The 15,125-nt window shown below is 37.0% G+C and overlaps 1 protein-coding gene across 3 annotated transcripts in view; it reads left to right on the top strand.

Moving 5' to 3' along the window:
- Positions 1-15,125, top strand: part of LMBR1 (limb development membrane protein 1) — a 67,242-nt gene that overhangs the window by 22,763 nt on the left and 29,354 nt on the right. For all 3 annotated transcript variants that reach the window (XM_062506432.1, XM_062506440.1, XM_062506449.1), the window contains one exon: positions 948-1,051. In XM_062506432.1, coding sequence (XP_062362416.1) covers positions 948-1,051 — 104 coding nt within the window. The remainder of the gene's footprint in view (positions 1-947; positions 1,052-15,125) is intronic.

Raw genomic sequence — 15,125 nt, 5'->3', positions numbered from 1 at the left:
TTTCCAGTTTTTCAGTTCATTGCCTCTTCTCAATTCAGTGGATACCACTTGAAGATCTGTTTTCCTTTCTTCCTCCCTCCTCAGATACTTATATACATGGATAAAATCTCCCCAAGTCCTCTCTTCTCTGATCCCTATCCATTTGTCTGGCCTGTTGAGGTTCATCAGAGTTGCAGGACACTGCTCCTCCCTCCCCATTTTGTCTCTTGAGCAGATTTGCTGGGGATGTGCCTTTTCCCATCACCCAGGTCACTAATGAAGGTGTTTAACCCACCATCAACCCCCTGGGGTGTCCATACCACTGGTGACTCAACCCTGGGAGCCCAGAAGCTCAGCCAGTGTTCAGTCTACCTCAGAGTCCATTTACCTTGCCCATACCTTGTTAATTAAGCTATGAGAGGCTTCATGGGAGATGATTTTGAAAACCTTATAAAGTTGAGATAAAATACCTGCTGCCTACTGAGCCAGTCATCCCATTGTGGAAGGCTGCTGTTACCATGATGCCTTCTTCTGATTTGGAGGTGATGTTGGCATTTGTGTATGGCTCATGTTAAAATCCATAGTTTGCTTGAAAAAATATGGGAGAAAGGGAGTATGCAGAATATGGGTTTTGAGAGATGCACTGAGAGTAGTAAAATACTTTTGTCCTGGGAACTTGTGCAGTGGTTCTCTAAAGAACCTTCAGTGAGATTGTGGAAGTGGTACACCTGAGCTTGCAGTCTGCCTCCCAAGGTTTCATACATTTGCTGTTGAAAGGTAAGTTGTATCCAGATTTGTTTGATGATCATTATGCAGACAAATGGATATTTTTTCAGCAGGGACCTGTAAATAACTATATCCATAACCGCCTGGCACTTGTACATATATTACATTGTTATATGTGAGGGAGGAAATGTAATATATCTTTAACTGTAAAACTTACTATGTAAACTTCTTGTCTATTGCAGGTTTGTGGAATCTTGCTTCCCTTTTTTCAAATCTGTGTTTGTTTGTGTTGATGCCCTTTGCATTTTTCTTCCTGGAATCAGAAGGATTTGCTGGCTTGAAGAAGGTAGGAAAACACTATTAAATACAGAGTAATTGCAGTGTACATTTAATTTTCAGCCCTTGTTTCTGATGAAACTGAAATTACAGACTGGGGAGGATTTGGTGCTGGCATGTGTGTGCTTATGTGAAGGTGTGTATATACAGCTTCACACTCTGGCACAGGCCAGGTATACAGAGGAAAAAGGACTCCTGAGAACCCATGTGTACTGAAATAAAAAATATTACTTTTCTTTTTAAATAAAATGATTCAATCAACATTTGATTTTTTTGGAAGATGATTCTGTTGGGATGTTAAAAGGAGAGAAAGTTTAAGAAAGGCACTAGAAATAAAGTAACAAGGAAAAGTACAGGTTTCCTGCTAATGGAAAGGATGATTAAATAACAGATGACCCTGAGAAAACAAGCTTGATTTGTCAATTTTGAAGATTACAGACATCCCAAAAAAAGGTTCAAATATGATCAATATTAAAAATAATATGTTAAAAAAAGTCTTAAAATACTCAACTTAGTTGAATGTATTCAGGTTGAGAGGGCTGAGTATTTCAGTGAAGCAGGGAATTTGGCAAAGCAATTTTTGGACCATATAAAGATAATGATGGTTAATATGTGAACTAATATACAGTGAAAAACTACTATAATGGGAGGCACATAAAAATTAATTTCAAATCATAAGTATCAAATAGATTAAACTGGAATGACTGTCCGGGGAACAATTGTAGCACTTTTACATTAATCTTTATCATCTAAATGATTACACTTTTGTTTTTAATCGTCCTACACTTGAGGGAATTCTGCTCCCTTTGGATGACAATTGTTAGAAAGCAAAGGGTCTTGGAAAGTGATCTTGAAATCTGGAGAATTAAAATGAATTAAAGATGGATGTAAAAGACTATGAGTCATTGAAGCAGGGCATGTAACATAAAGCCACAAGGGGATAATTGTGTTTGGAAGGAAAACAATTTCTGGTTGCATTGACAGGAACTGGCATCAAGGCAGTGAAGTTTCCATTTTGGTTCTTGGTGAGATTAGGGAAAACTCAGCTGAAGTGCTGCATTCAAGTGGGAGCTCACTTGAGAAAAAAGAGGACAGAAAAATTAAAAAAAAAACAAAAACCAAAACAACTTAGGAACTATTGTGTGAAGCAAAATTTTAATTCAGAGAGAATAACTGGTGGATTACAGCAATGCAGCTGTGTTAGATAACACCTGCAGGGCCTGGCCCAGGTGGTGTGTAAATGTTGTCCTGTGTCATCTGTGCTGAGTTGGTGCTGCTGCTGCATTGCTGTGCATTGACCAAACTGCAGAAGTAGCCAGGTCACTTCTTTCACTTCAGTTTGGGTGACCCAACTAATGCATTTAGCTTCCAAGGAGTTTGGTGATGGGCTCCTGTGTTGAACTCATCCATTTTGGCTGGAAACACTTTCTGTTCTCTCTTACTCACTTCAGGTATCTATAGGGCTGAGAGCTTTTAGCAACTCTATCCTCCCAGTTTTCATGTGGGGGCCACTCCATTTTCCTTTTGACATTTAAGTATCTAGCCACAGCTAATATTTATCTTTTTTTTTTTCCCAAAAAATATGTTAACTGATTTCATGGGTTTGTGTTTCTTGAAATACAACAGAACCAAGGATTCTCTCCATTAGCATACTGGGTAAGGTACTTCTGCTGGTGGAGTTCTGTTGGTGCCAACACATGCTTTGTGTATCCCAGGTATATGAAACTTGCACTTTAAATGAAACTTTTAATAGTTAATGTGTAACTGTCTTAGGGTAGTGGCTATGTGTAAATCCCATTCAAGATAAATCAGATCACCATTGCGTGTTTATACTTGAAAGCATTTGTGTGATGAGATGGATAAAATAGGAGCATAATCTTCTGCAGATGCCAGGGAAAAGATGATTGTTGGTGCTTTAGAGTTTGCTTCTTCATGGGGGCTGGTGAAATCAGATTTTAGTATCAAAACACACCAATTGGAGGGGAGGAAATTCCATTTTGGAATTTTTTTTTTTAAAACTTTGAGTTCTGGATGTTTCTAGGACATCCCAGGAGCCAAGTGTGATTCCTGGTACAAATACTCCAGGACTTTATGCAATGTCTGTTCTACCTTACTAAGTGGATGGAATTGTTTTATCAGTTTGGAACGAGCCTTAAAGCTGCTGGTCAAGATTCAGCAATTGTTGGATGTTGTAATATGAACATACCTTGTCTTAGATTGCTTTTCTTGGAAAGTAAGTGGCAGATGGCCCTTCTGGACTAAGGTGATAGTTAAAATTAAGTGTGCTGTTCTTTTCAGATGCTGATGTAGATAAAGGATTCTACCTGTAGTAATTGCTACATATGTTTTAAAGAATTACATCACATAATCCGATGATTAGAAGCTGGGAAAGTTTGTGTTTAATCAAATTCATTATTACATGTAAGGTTTTCAGTTCTGTAGCATCTGTGAAGGAAGGGTATTTCCCATCAATTTTTACTTTCTGTAGATTTTTGTCATGTTTCTCACCTCTTTTCCAAATAGATTTTTGAGGCCATGATTATTTTGTAGAATTTTTGTATTTTAACAAATTATTTTGTGTAAATTTAAAAAAATCATATTTTGTCATTCGTCACATCCAACTAATGGAACAGAGAGATAAAACATTGTTCAAATGCTGTTACTGTTCACTGGAAAAATCTGATTTTAGTGATCTCAGTTTAAAAGAGCATTCCATGCATTTGGCAAAACTTGTAGCATTTAAGAGAAGAATGATCTACTGTAAATGTGAAGACATTCAGTAAAGAGGTTTGGCATGGATCTTTAATCTTTCAGTTGGGAGTTGAGAAAGCAGTTGGTTCTAGATAGCAGCCCAGATCAAAATTTGGATAAAAAGACTGTTCCAGTGGAAGCTTTTATGCAGTCATTTTGTCATTGCATTGCCTTCATCATAATGACCAAATAGGTCACTTGGGTATAGGTGTGTGCAGTGAAGATGTCTGTTTGAAGGTCTTCATATATGAATTACTTGTTAGACTTTAATGCAAGTTCTGAAAATGCAGAATTAGAAGAGGTTCATTCCTGAAATTAAAATGTTCTTTTTTTTTCCCATTTTTTAATGGAGGTCTTTGTTCAGATTAAATAGCAACAGTAATTTTAGTAATTATCACATGTGGGTGTGACTCATGAAGATTTTTAGCCATCTGTTTATCATAGACTGTCCTATAAAAGTTTATTTTATGTATTGACTGTGGTGTGATTTTTGTTTTTTGCAAGCTCTGATATTTCAGATAGCTCATAAATTACTGTTGTGAGCTTTTTATAACTTCTTATTCCATGTTCCTGAACGGTAGCACGGCTCTCTTAACTGTTCTGAATGAGAATGGGTTTGTTTAACCATCTTCCAGTTTCCTGTGGCCCTTTTCCCTGGCTGCTGGTGTACTTTCTGAATGGCACATGGGCCCTTTTAGAGACTCACTTGGCTTCCTCAGGGCAGCAGTGAAAGCAACCAAGGACTTGCATATTGTGCAGAAGAGAGAAATAAGGACATGAATCACTGGCCATGGATGGATGCAGTGCTGCACTGGAGTTCAGACTGATTCTCTGCTAGTTTTTCATGAAATCCATGTGAATTCAGGGCATTTTGGGCCTGAGAGGGACGATCATGCCCTTCTAAAGAGCTTAAATGCTGCTCTTTGCTCTTGTTCATTTCCACTGAATGGCACTTGAACAATTCTGATGTCAGGACAAGAATAATAATAATCCAGCCAATGCTGGAACTGTATACTATACATATGTATATAAATGTATGTCTTTGTGTATCTGCCATGTGTGCACATGTGAATTGCATTTTTCAAGACTTGGAACTGTGATACATTGCAACTCAGCCAGTGCTGTTAACTGAGCTGTTGGTGTGCCTGATATCACTTTAGTCTCTTGCATCACTGTTGAAAACTGTTTTACATCTTTGTTCTTCTTGTCTTCCTTTGTAGAGATGGTGCATAAAGTTATGTTTCTTGTTTAGATAATATTTTAGTTCTTTGTCACTGATGTGCTCAGATTATAGTAATGAAACAGAGTTGTCAACAATGTTTCTTAATGTCAGAATTAACTTCATTTTTTATCATTCTCTCCAAGAGAGAAAAGTTGTGTTATTTGCAGTTGAGTAGGTCACAGTGCTGATGTTTCCATGTGTGGTAACAGACTGCACAAAAAATTGCATGTGTGCTGCTGTGTGAAGGAGGCAAACATTTTTGAGAAGATAATTGCTATACCTTTTCTTGACCTTTAAAATATGACCTTTCTCTTGATGTAACTTCAATGGAAATTTGTACTTATTTGAAGTTGACAAAGAGAAGGACGCTTTGGACTAATTTCCTTGCAAGAAAATACAAATAGTGCAGTTTACTACTGTGAGAAACTGGAAAAACTAGGTATTGCATAATCACAAGTGTAGAGTTTTTAAAAGGCTTTATGAAGTATATTACCTTAATACTGATCTTTGAACTTGTAGTCATAGCATAAAGTTTAACATGAGCGACAGCAACATCCTGACCAATTATCCAAATTATCCAGACATCCCAAAATGTTCAGAACACAACACACAGAGTCTGTGGATTAAGAGGTTAACTCCTGGAACATCAAAAGAAGTGCATGATAATAAAAACAAATACTACAAAAATTTGAGGTAACTTCCTTGCTTAATTAATTAGGTAGACCAGGTGGAAGCGAAGAGGCCAGAGCTGGTGCTCAGAATGTCTATAAAGCTGAGCAACATGACAGCACAATGGAGGAGGAACAAAGATTTTTTTAATATACTTCTATCCTGTGTCACAGTTTGAAATTGTCCTGGTTTATGTCCCTTTTGGCAAACTTACATAAAAGTGACCCTGTACTGTATTTTATGACCAGATGACTTTTTTCCCAGTGGCTAATTTGTATCAGACCCCCATCTTAAAGAGACACAGAAATGAGTAGGAAGTCCAAGCCGGTTTGTCTCAATGAGCTTTCATTGCATGCTTTCATTATTTTTGCTCGTTTTTGCCACTGATCATCCATAAATTGTTGGAAATGAGTGATTAAGGAAGTGCTGCTTAGTGTTAGTGGCACATGCACATTCTTGGTATGTTTTTTGTGGGTGAGAGGAAATCGCGTACTGCACAAACAAAAAGGAAAACTCCTGCTGGGAACCTTTCAAGGAAATTTAACTTGCGTAATGTTTTGATCTTGGTGTTTATTACAGAAAATAAGAGTAATATTTCACCAGCTATTGTTATGTGTCAGCTAGTCTCTCCATCTGCTTGCCTTTCCTTGATGGCTTTTCCCAAATTCTCAGTTTATTTTAGTAAAAGCACCGCTTAAGAAATGTAGCAGTTTATTCATATGCTGAAAGCAGGTGAGCTGGGCCAGTGGTCAGAACATTTATTGTGTTGTGCTTGCTACTGTATAAAGATTTGGCTGCTGTGGCTGCAAAGCCCTGCCTGTGTTAGCAGCTGCAGCTTAACCCATGCAAGTAAAACATGGGGTGTAGGTTCCTTACAAAATAGTGAAATGCAGAGGTTTCTGAGTTTAAAGGCAGATTTCTTCCCTTCATCTCTTTTAACAATGTTTTGTAAATAAAATTACTTACTTCGGCAGAGGGTGAGGGTTGAAGCTTTGCAAACATATTAACAATTTTGAAACTGCTTTTTTTGGCTGTACTCTGTTGTTAGCTTGCTGAACAAAACCATAGTGTTTATGTCTTCCATCTCCTCAGTATTTTATTCAGTCCGCTGTATTAATAGCAATGACTTCTAGTCATTGCACTATGGAATAGGACTGAACTGAGCTTGACTTTCTGATGTAGTGTGTTGCAGTGCATTATATTTGCAAATTCCAGGTGACTAAACACAATAATAAATACACTGAAAAGTGAACCTGCTGCTTTTGTGTTTCTTGGTGGGTATGGAAATTCTAATTTCTATGTTTTTCCTTATAGAAAATCTGTACTCCCAGCTTTGGTGTTTGTACAAGTAGAACTCTGGTACAACTATAGGTGTAGACTACTGTAAAATATATTTTACAGTGTGTGCTGACAATGTAGCAAGTATGTTCAAAGTAAGCTTTGAAGTATTTACTTTTTATAAACATTTTCACTTAAGCAGATTTCCATGGAAAGAAATTGTTCCTGTATTGCAAAATACTGGTAAATAAGTGGCTTGGAAATATTTTCCAATATGAAATCATCTCTAATTAAGATCAGTTTTTAAAATTTGCCTTGATTTTTCTGTAAGATGGTTTTGGGGAGTTCAAGAATCTTAAATATTGTTTGCAAACAGCATTTGACTGTGCTTTATGCTTACTTCTACCCCTGACTGCAATACCCACAGGCCATTGTGTGTATGGTTCACCAAATAGTCTTGAGGTGCCCTGTTAACAGTGAATGTTTATTTGTCATTTAAGCTCATATTTATTTGTCTATAAAATCATTCAGCATGAACTGAGACTTTAGTACTCTGATCTCTATGAAATGTTTACTAGTATGCAACTGAATTATTGTACATTATATTACAACCCATTTACTCATTCCATTAGTAATACCAGAAACAAAAGTTGTTTAATCAGTCACATCAAAGGCAGCTGTTTGGGTTTGTATTTTTGACATAAACTAACATGTTAGGTTCAGATATGAAGTCCAGATTTTAAGCTGGAGTCCTTTAAAATGACACCACCTAAAATTTATTACTTTGTTGTTGTTTAGAAGCAGATCCTGATGATTCTGTACTTTTGACTTGGCAAGTTGCTTGGTCATGTTTTTTCCTTCTAATTAAAAGTATACTTAGCTGACAGTTGTACAAACCCCTAACGTAATCTCTAGGATGTAAGGTGCAGAGTTAAGGACTATATTTAACTGTAAATCTTGCATTAAGGATGGTGCCTATCCTGAACCTTTGTGTAGTTGCTGCTTCCACCAAGGTCTCAGAAACAGCTTGTACATGGCTAAATTTAGAACGTAATTTGTATGAAGAGGATAGCCCCATCTCATACAATGAGAAGAGCTTATAAAAGGTCTGCAAGAGGAAGATGAGAAAGTTTAGTATAACTTGTTAGTATGTAACATAGACTAGTGTTACACTAAACTCTGGAAACATGTTTAAAATTGCATCTTAATTACCAAACCCTTCACTTGCACTTCTGCAGAGCAAAAGGAAATTCTTACCTTACTAGTATATGTAGCAAAGTAGAGTTTGAGTGTTTAGCCTGTTGTTGTGAATCTGTAATCATACAGTAGTTTTTGGAATCTGTAATTCGAATGTGGATTAGTGTGAAATGAAAATACCCTTGTAAAGGCGATGTCTGTTTGTGGTGATGTCTGCTGTCCTTTCACTATGACTGTAAGAGCATGAAAATTACTACAGGTGAGTCAAAAGAGCTTGGGAATCCTGGTTGTATTTTTTTTTTTCTGAATTTCAAAATCTTGACTTCAAAACGCAATTTTTTTTTTTCTAAATGTCTGTATTTAGACATTTAGGATCAAAGACTGTGCAGAACAGGTAAATAATATCTGTGTATTTGTCAGCTTAAGGCTGTACCATGTTTCACTGAGAGTGAGATAAAAAGAAATTCAAGAAGGAGTAGCCAGGAGAGAGAAACTTGCCAGATGAGGAGTAATGGCTTAATGTGAATTTGGTTTTGTAGATATATAAAATATTTTATCAGGTTTTTATAGGACTTCTTGCTTAAGTCAGTTGGGGACATTATATACAAAAATCTGACTTTTTAATATTAGCATAAGGAGATCTGTGGTTTGCTGAATATAAGTAACAGTTCTGTATCTGGGGACAGCTGAGGGGGAAATAAGGGATTTGGTTGTTGCACACATTGGATCAAGATGTGATGAGATGTGATCTGTGCTCCGTTTCATTGAAGTAGTTAAATGTCAGTTGGTTGCTTCCATAAATTAGATGGTACTTCGTTTAAAGAGGCCTCAGTGTAAGGTACAAAAAAGTAGGCTACCAGGAGATAAGCTGATGGTAAAGTTGATTTGGTACAGCTTTTCTGCACTGGCTGCTTCACTGCCACTTCATTATCTGGGCAGGGGTTCAGCCCTTCTGCAGCTGTGTATGGAGTTAGGTTATAATTACTTCTTGTGACCAATTCTGTAATGTAGATAGAAAATCAAAATGTGTCAGGTTAGTTTGTGTTCTTGCAGTGTTTTAATGTATTTCAGCTATGGAAATTTGTGGAGTAACAAGATGAACCAAGTGTTGTTAGTAACATTGGGATAAAAATGGTGCACCAGGAAAATGGTGTTATTTTGAAATGTGGTTTTCTGACTGACTTCTCTAGCATGCTGTGAGAAACTGCATTAGGTGGCACATTGAGGAGGTAGAGGCATCTGTAACGCTATTCAGTTTTGGAAGCTAGCACTGGAGCATAAGTTATTTCACCTCACCCCAGCCAGGAATGGGCTGCATTGCTGAACTTTTGTGCTTTCCCCACACCTACATTGCCCTGAACTTGCACGTGTGTGCTGTATGTAGCATGCTTATGCTATGTGGAATTTACAGAGATTCTGCTAAGAGCCTTAACATGTAGCTGGAAGCCTGCAAATGGAATAAGAGGAGAATATTTTCCCCTGCTGCTCTGCTAGTGGGTAAATTGATTTTTTTTTTTTAATTTTTTTTTTTTAGTTTTTTTACAGTTTTTATTTGGGTTTAGGATAGCTTACGGAGTTCTGCATGAGCAAAAATGCTAAAACTTGTTTAAACGTGTTGAATACTTATACTGCTTGTAAAGTGTACAGAAGGTACAGCTACGAATGCGAAGCTTGAATTCTCTTCATTTATCACTAATGTGAACTGAAGCACTGGCTTCTAAAATATTTTTTCTTCTTAAAACACTTATTTTTAGGCAAAAATAAACAGCTTTTAAATTTTGTTTGGATGGAGCATTCTTAATGCCCTCTGTCTACCCTTTGTGGTAGATGATAGCTGTGTATCTAAAAACCCTGAGTTGTATTTATTTATTTATTTTACTTGTCAGTTTATAATAGAATTCGTGTAACAGTCTAATTTAAAACTGAAATGTCTCATGGAAAAAATTGATATCCTTTGGGAAGGAAGTATTCACACATGCAAGATCCCTGAAATGGCTGTGATTCAGACCCCTTTCTTAATCAATGGAAACAGGCAGATGCCTCTAAGAATTTGGCATATCTGAGTTAGAGGCTTCAAGAGGCAATCTGAGCATCTTCCCGTCTCAGTGTGTTTGGATTTATTTCAGTAAATAGTCAGAAGCATTAAATTGATTTGCTTTTAGTTTTATTTGGAGGATGTGATTTGCTTTATAAAAATGGCTGGTTTATGCATGAGGAATATCTTACTAAGATTTGAATATTTCAATATTTCCACGTTAGTCAGTGTCTCCATTCACATCAAGTAGTGACCATTCAGAAGAAGCAAAACTGTCTCTATTTTAGGCCTATCTATGTAGTTCTGTTGTTTTACAATAAAACTGAAAAATACTTAACAGATTTACTATAATTGTAATTTTAATTCACAGTGGTGAAAATTTCCATAGAATTTTATGTTCATAGTGGAAAGGTTTAATATAATTGTCTTAATAATAGAAAAGTAATAAAGATTTTTCTAATGGGTTTTCATTTATTAAATGAAACTTTACTAGGCAGACACCACTTTTCATTCCTTCTCTGAAAGCAGTAGCTTTTTGATACTGATAACCATGTGATATTTAGATCTGTAGTCTATATTACTTATTTAGTATTATTAGAATTACTTCACATTATGGGTTTCTTTATATTAGGAATCACTTATTCTGAACTGACAAGGAAGGAGCTTACACATCTGTAGTGAAAATGTGTGAGGTGAGACAGACAACAATTTTATTTACAGAGGGAAGTAGGGAGAGCCAAAGACTATATCTCTTCCCTGTTCATTTTTTTTTTGGTAGCTTTTTCAAGAGTTTTCCAGCTTATTAATAGGAACTTCCAGCATTCTGGTGCTTTGACCAGTTCCTAGAAGTGTGCTTTCTTCTTGGGCTTATTCACTCTCTCAGGGCATTAATAACAAACATGACTTCAGGGGATTTACTTTTGTTTTCTTTACTTATTTTAGAACTTTAAAAGTGACTTGTGTGCTTGTACATGTCATTTGCTTTTGGTAACTGTCTTCAGGATTTCATTCTGCCAGAAACACAATCACAAGTTCCAAGTCTTTCTTTATACTTAGCATTACTTATCTTAATGCTCTGCCAAGGTACAAAGAAGTTGGAAAATATCTATCTTCCTATCAGGCCAGTCTAGCAGGAAAGATTCTTTCTGATCCAAAATTAAATGATTAGAGGGAGACTCATAGTGTCAGAAATCCCACAGCTCATGTTGTTGTTGCAGGTGGCATTGGAAAGCCTGGGAAACTTGGTAGGTGGAGGGAGTGGATCATCTGAGAGCTTAATTAGTGAGAGCTGGGCTAGTGAATGGAACAACAGAGCAAACTTGTGGGGGAAAGGGGTAACACTGGGACAGTTAGCATTTTACTGTGATTATCCTTTCATTTCTCATTTCCATTCTCCCCAGAAGGCTTGGGTTGGATGTCCACAGATCTGCATCCATCCTTTTAGGGTGAGCTGCAGCAGGGTAGTCATGTGTGCCTGACAGCTGTAGGCTGGAATTCTTTTATACCAGATAGTGTGTGCTTGCAGTTTGGCTGCTATTCTGTCTAGCTTTCCCTCATTTTAAGAAATTGGCGTGTATTCTGGTATGTATTCTGATACAAAACTTGTAAGGAATAATACTTCTAATGTACTACTTCTGTGTTAAATTTATAAGAATGATGGATAATGTGGAAGAGTCATGGGTATGCTCTTTGCTTGAGGAATTTCAGTCCATGTGTTTGAAACAGTGCCTTGACTGCTAGGCAATAATTAATCCCAACTTACCATTCTCACTGGAGCCCATCTTGTATTGGATAATTAAATAGATCCTAAGGAAAAAAGTGAGAAAGAACTGTTTTTTCTTTTTTTTTTTTTTATTCTGGTCGCAAGGACTCAAGTCTGCAAGGTGTCCATGTTGGATCTTGGGTTATTTCACTGAGTTATTTGTGTGCAGTGGTGTCAGTGGGAATGTTTGGGTCTGGACCCCAAACTATGCTGTAACATTGTGGTGTGGATGCTCCTCGGAGATGCTGAAGAAGGAAACATAAGTCTTCTTTGGCAAAGGAGTCACCAGTGGGTGTACTGCATCCTGAATAGATGGCCTCCTCTCCAGGCTGTTAAGTGAAGACATCTTTTTCTTGAGCTCTATTTGAGGGATTTTGGTCCTTCACTTCCAACTTGGCAGGCATAACTCCAATACTTATTGTTACATGTCTTTAGCCAGTACCCAAAGAAATAATTTTGGTTTATTTTGAATAAAACTTTAATTTTTCTGGATATTCCAAGTTTTCTGGATTTTGTTACTTATCCTGTCTGCCTGTTAAATTTAAAACAGTTAAGTATTTTGGCTGCCTACTCTTGCTCCATTGACAGCGTGGTAACAACTGTGAAAACATTTGAGAAAGGATGCTAACAGAAAAATCAGCTGAAAGTTGCTGGGAATGTTTTATGAGTGAATTTTTCATGTTAGTATTGTGTGGAAAATAAATACAAGCTTAAAAATATACTTGTGATGAAAAGTGCTCATTTTAATCTTAAAATCCCTATAGGCTGTGAAGATTCTGTGGGAGTAGACACACTCAGTGCTAGTTAAAATCTGAAGTATTTGATTTCTTGTATGGGCAAGGAAATGTTGGTGCCTTTTTTTTTTTTCCTACTTACTTGAATCTGATGCCTGACTATATTCCTTCTTTATTAAAATTTTCTTAGCTTGCTTCATGAGGGCTCTGAGTCACTAGCAGCTACATTTTTAAAATCAACTGAGTTTTCCTAAAACTACAGCATCTGTTTTTGGCTTACTAATTTGTGTAGTTTCATGAGGTAATAACCCCTTGGCTAAATATCAGTGTGCTAAAATGTAGTATGTGTTTAATGTTGTCTGGTGCAAAATTGTTCTCCTTTACTTACTAAAAACCTGCTTGTGGACTGCCTTGAATAGGTCACAGCAAGGATTGCTCCAAGTCTGGTGTCAGACCATAGAAACGGGTGAAATTCTTGACACTCATCTCTTCACTAATGCTAACAAATGGAGAAAGAGGGGGTGTCACATGCTAAAAATTAATTTAGGTGAATATGTAGCATCTCCAGCCTCATGTACCCAGTGTACTTCTCCCTTTTTTAGTGCCTTCATTTCTCCTGTAGATGTTATCATGTGTGTCTGTTGCCATCAGCCCCTCACTGAACAAATCTTGAGGTTACTAAGACTCCCTTCTGTCATGTGAGAACAATGGGTGTCATGTGTACTTTAAATGTGCCATGATTGCAGAAATGTTTCCCAGGCTTTCCCCGTAGGTCGGGGCATGGTGTAAAAAGTGATGTTTACCTACCTTGCAAGAGGTCAAGATGTCCAAGCAGAACTGTGTTCACATATTCAGTACCATAGAAACTTAGCACTCTCTGGCTGTGTGTGTAACATGTAATTTTTATTTCATTGATGATAGGGTAGGGTGTTCTATTATTCTTTTCTGCACAATTTGCAAACAAATTAAAATGTAGAATTAATAAAATAGAATTAATATTCCACGTCTTGCACTGGCAGTGTAGCTCCAAAAATATCCATTTTATAGGAGCTAATAATATGTTCATCAAAATCTCTATAGCCAGGTAATGTTCCAACAAAGAAATGCATTTTCATAAGGTAAAGATGGGGCTGTAGTTCTTTCACTTTACCAGGCATTTTGCCTCTTGCAAAAAGAGATGCTAACATACTGCAAGGTTTTCTAATCATTTATCATCATTAAAACAAAAGAGGTCTTGGTAAATATCTCTACATGTATGTTAAAATCCATATAGCGTTAAAAACTATGCTTAAATTTCTGAAAAAATAATATTTGTGCTCCTCATCACAACTGGCGGAGCAAAAAAACCTGCAACAAATGACTCGATTGCTTTCATTTATTTAATAATTCCTTCCCAAAAAGTAACAACTTGTGATTTTCTGGCCCAGTGTTGTGCCACTGCTCGGAAGATAACATCTTCCACAGTGTCTTTCCTGGAATATGGTGCATGTCTTATGTTAGCATTGCTAGAATGGCAGTTGTCAGAGATTTCCTTTTAAACTTTCCAGAATTTACATGTGGATTTTAATGGAGAGAGGAGCAGGCAGGAGGTTTCTTGTCTATGCACTGTCCTTGTGAGTCAGGAGAGATCCCTGTGCCAACTGCTGCTTACCTGAGAGGCCTGACACCTGATGGACAGCCAGTGTGCAGAGCAAGATCTTCCCTTGTTGCTGGTGCCAGATGAATGGCAAAGTGGTTTGTGTAGTTACATTTGTATAATTTAAAGTAGTTACAAAATTTAAAATGGGGAAAAAGAAACCCCAACTCTTTAGTCTCCATCATCAAGACATTTTCCTTTTCCTTGTTGAGAAGCTGTAAGGACCTATCACCACACATTATCTTCTAAAGTAAAGCCAGTCTCTAGCTGTTGTGTGTGAACACATACAGTAGGAAAAGTCTTAATGTGTTGTAGGTGGCATAACAGTCATCCCTCAACACAAATGTACTGCAGGGGAGAGGTGGTTTCCTTGGTAATTATGCTGAGTTGCTTGCATGACATCTGTTTTCCCTTCAGGACTGTTGTTGCCATTTGTACTTCATTGGGTTTTTCAGATGAAGAATTACCTTTTTTTGGCCATGTGCTGTTTTTTAATATCTTTTGGCTATTTGTCATCTGGGATGACTTACCTGTGTTAATCATAATAGAAAAGAAACATGGTAAGATTTTGATGATGCCTTCCAGAGTAGCAATTAAAAATTTGTCGGAACACTTCTAAAATAATTAAAACCTTTCCTGCTGAAATTAGGCTTTTCTGAAAACATGAACCCTTAGGCCTGGTGCTCCAGGCAGCATAAGTAGCCCACGATTAAGCTTTAAAAATTTCTGAATGTCTTGACAATTGAATTTTGAAGAATTAGAAGTCTGAGAGTCAGATATCTTGAAGGCTGTACAAACCA

This window comes from Cinclus cinclus, chromosome 1 (assembly GCF_963662255.1).
Source record: "Cinclus cinclus chromosome 1, bCinCin1.1, whole genome shotgun sequence".
In the NCBI taxonomy this organism is placed as follows: Eukaryota; Metazoa; Chordata; class Aves; order Passeriformes; family Cinclidae; genus Cinclus; species Cinclus cinclus.
Note: the sequence above shows the minus strand (reverse complement) of the source record. Positions and strands in the feature narration are given on the sequence as shown.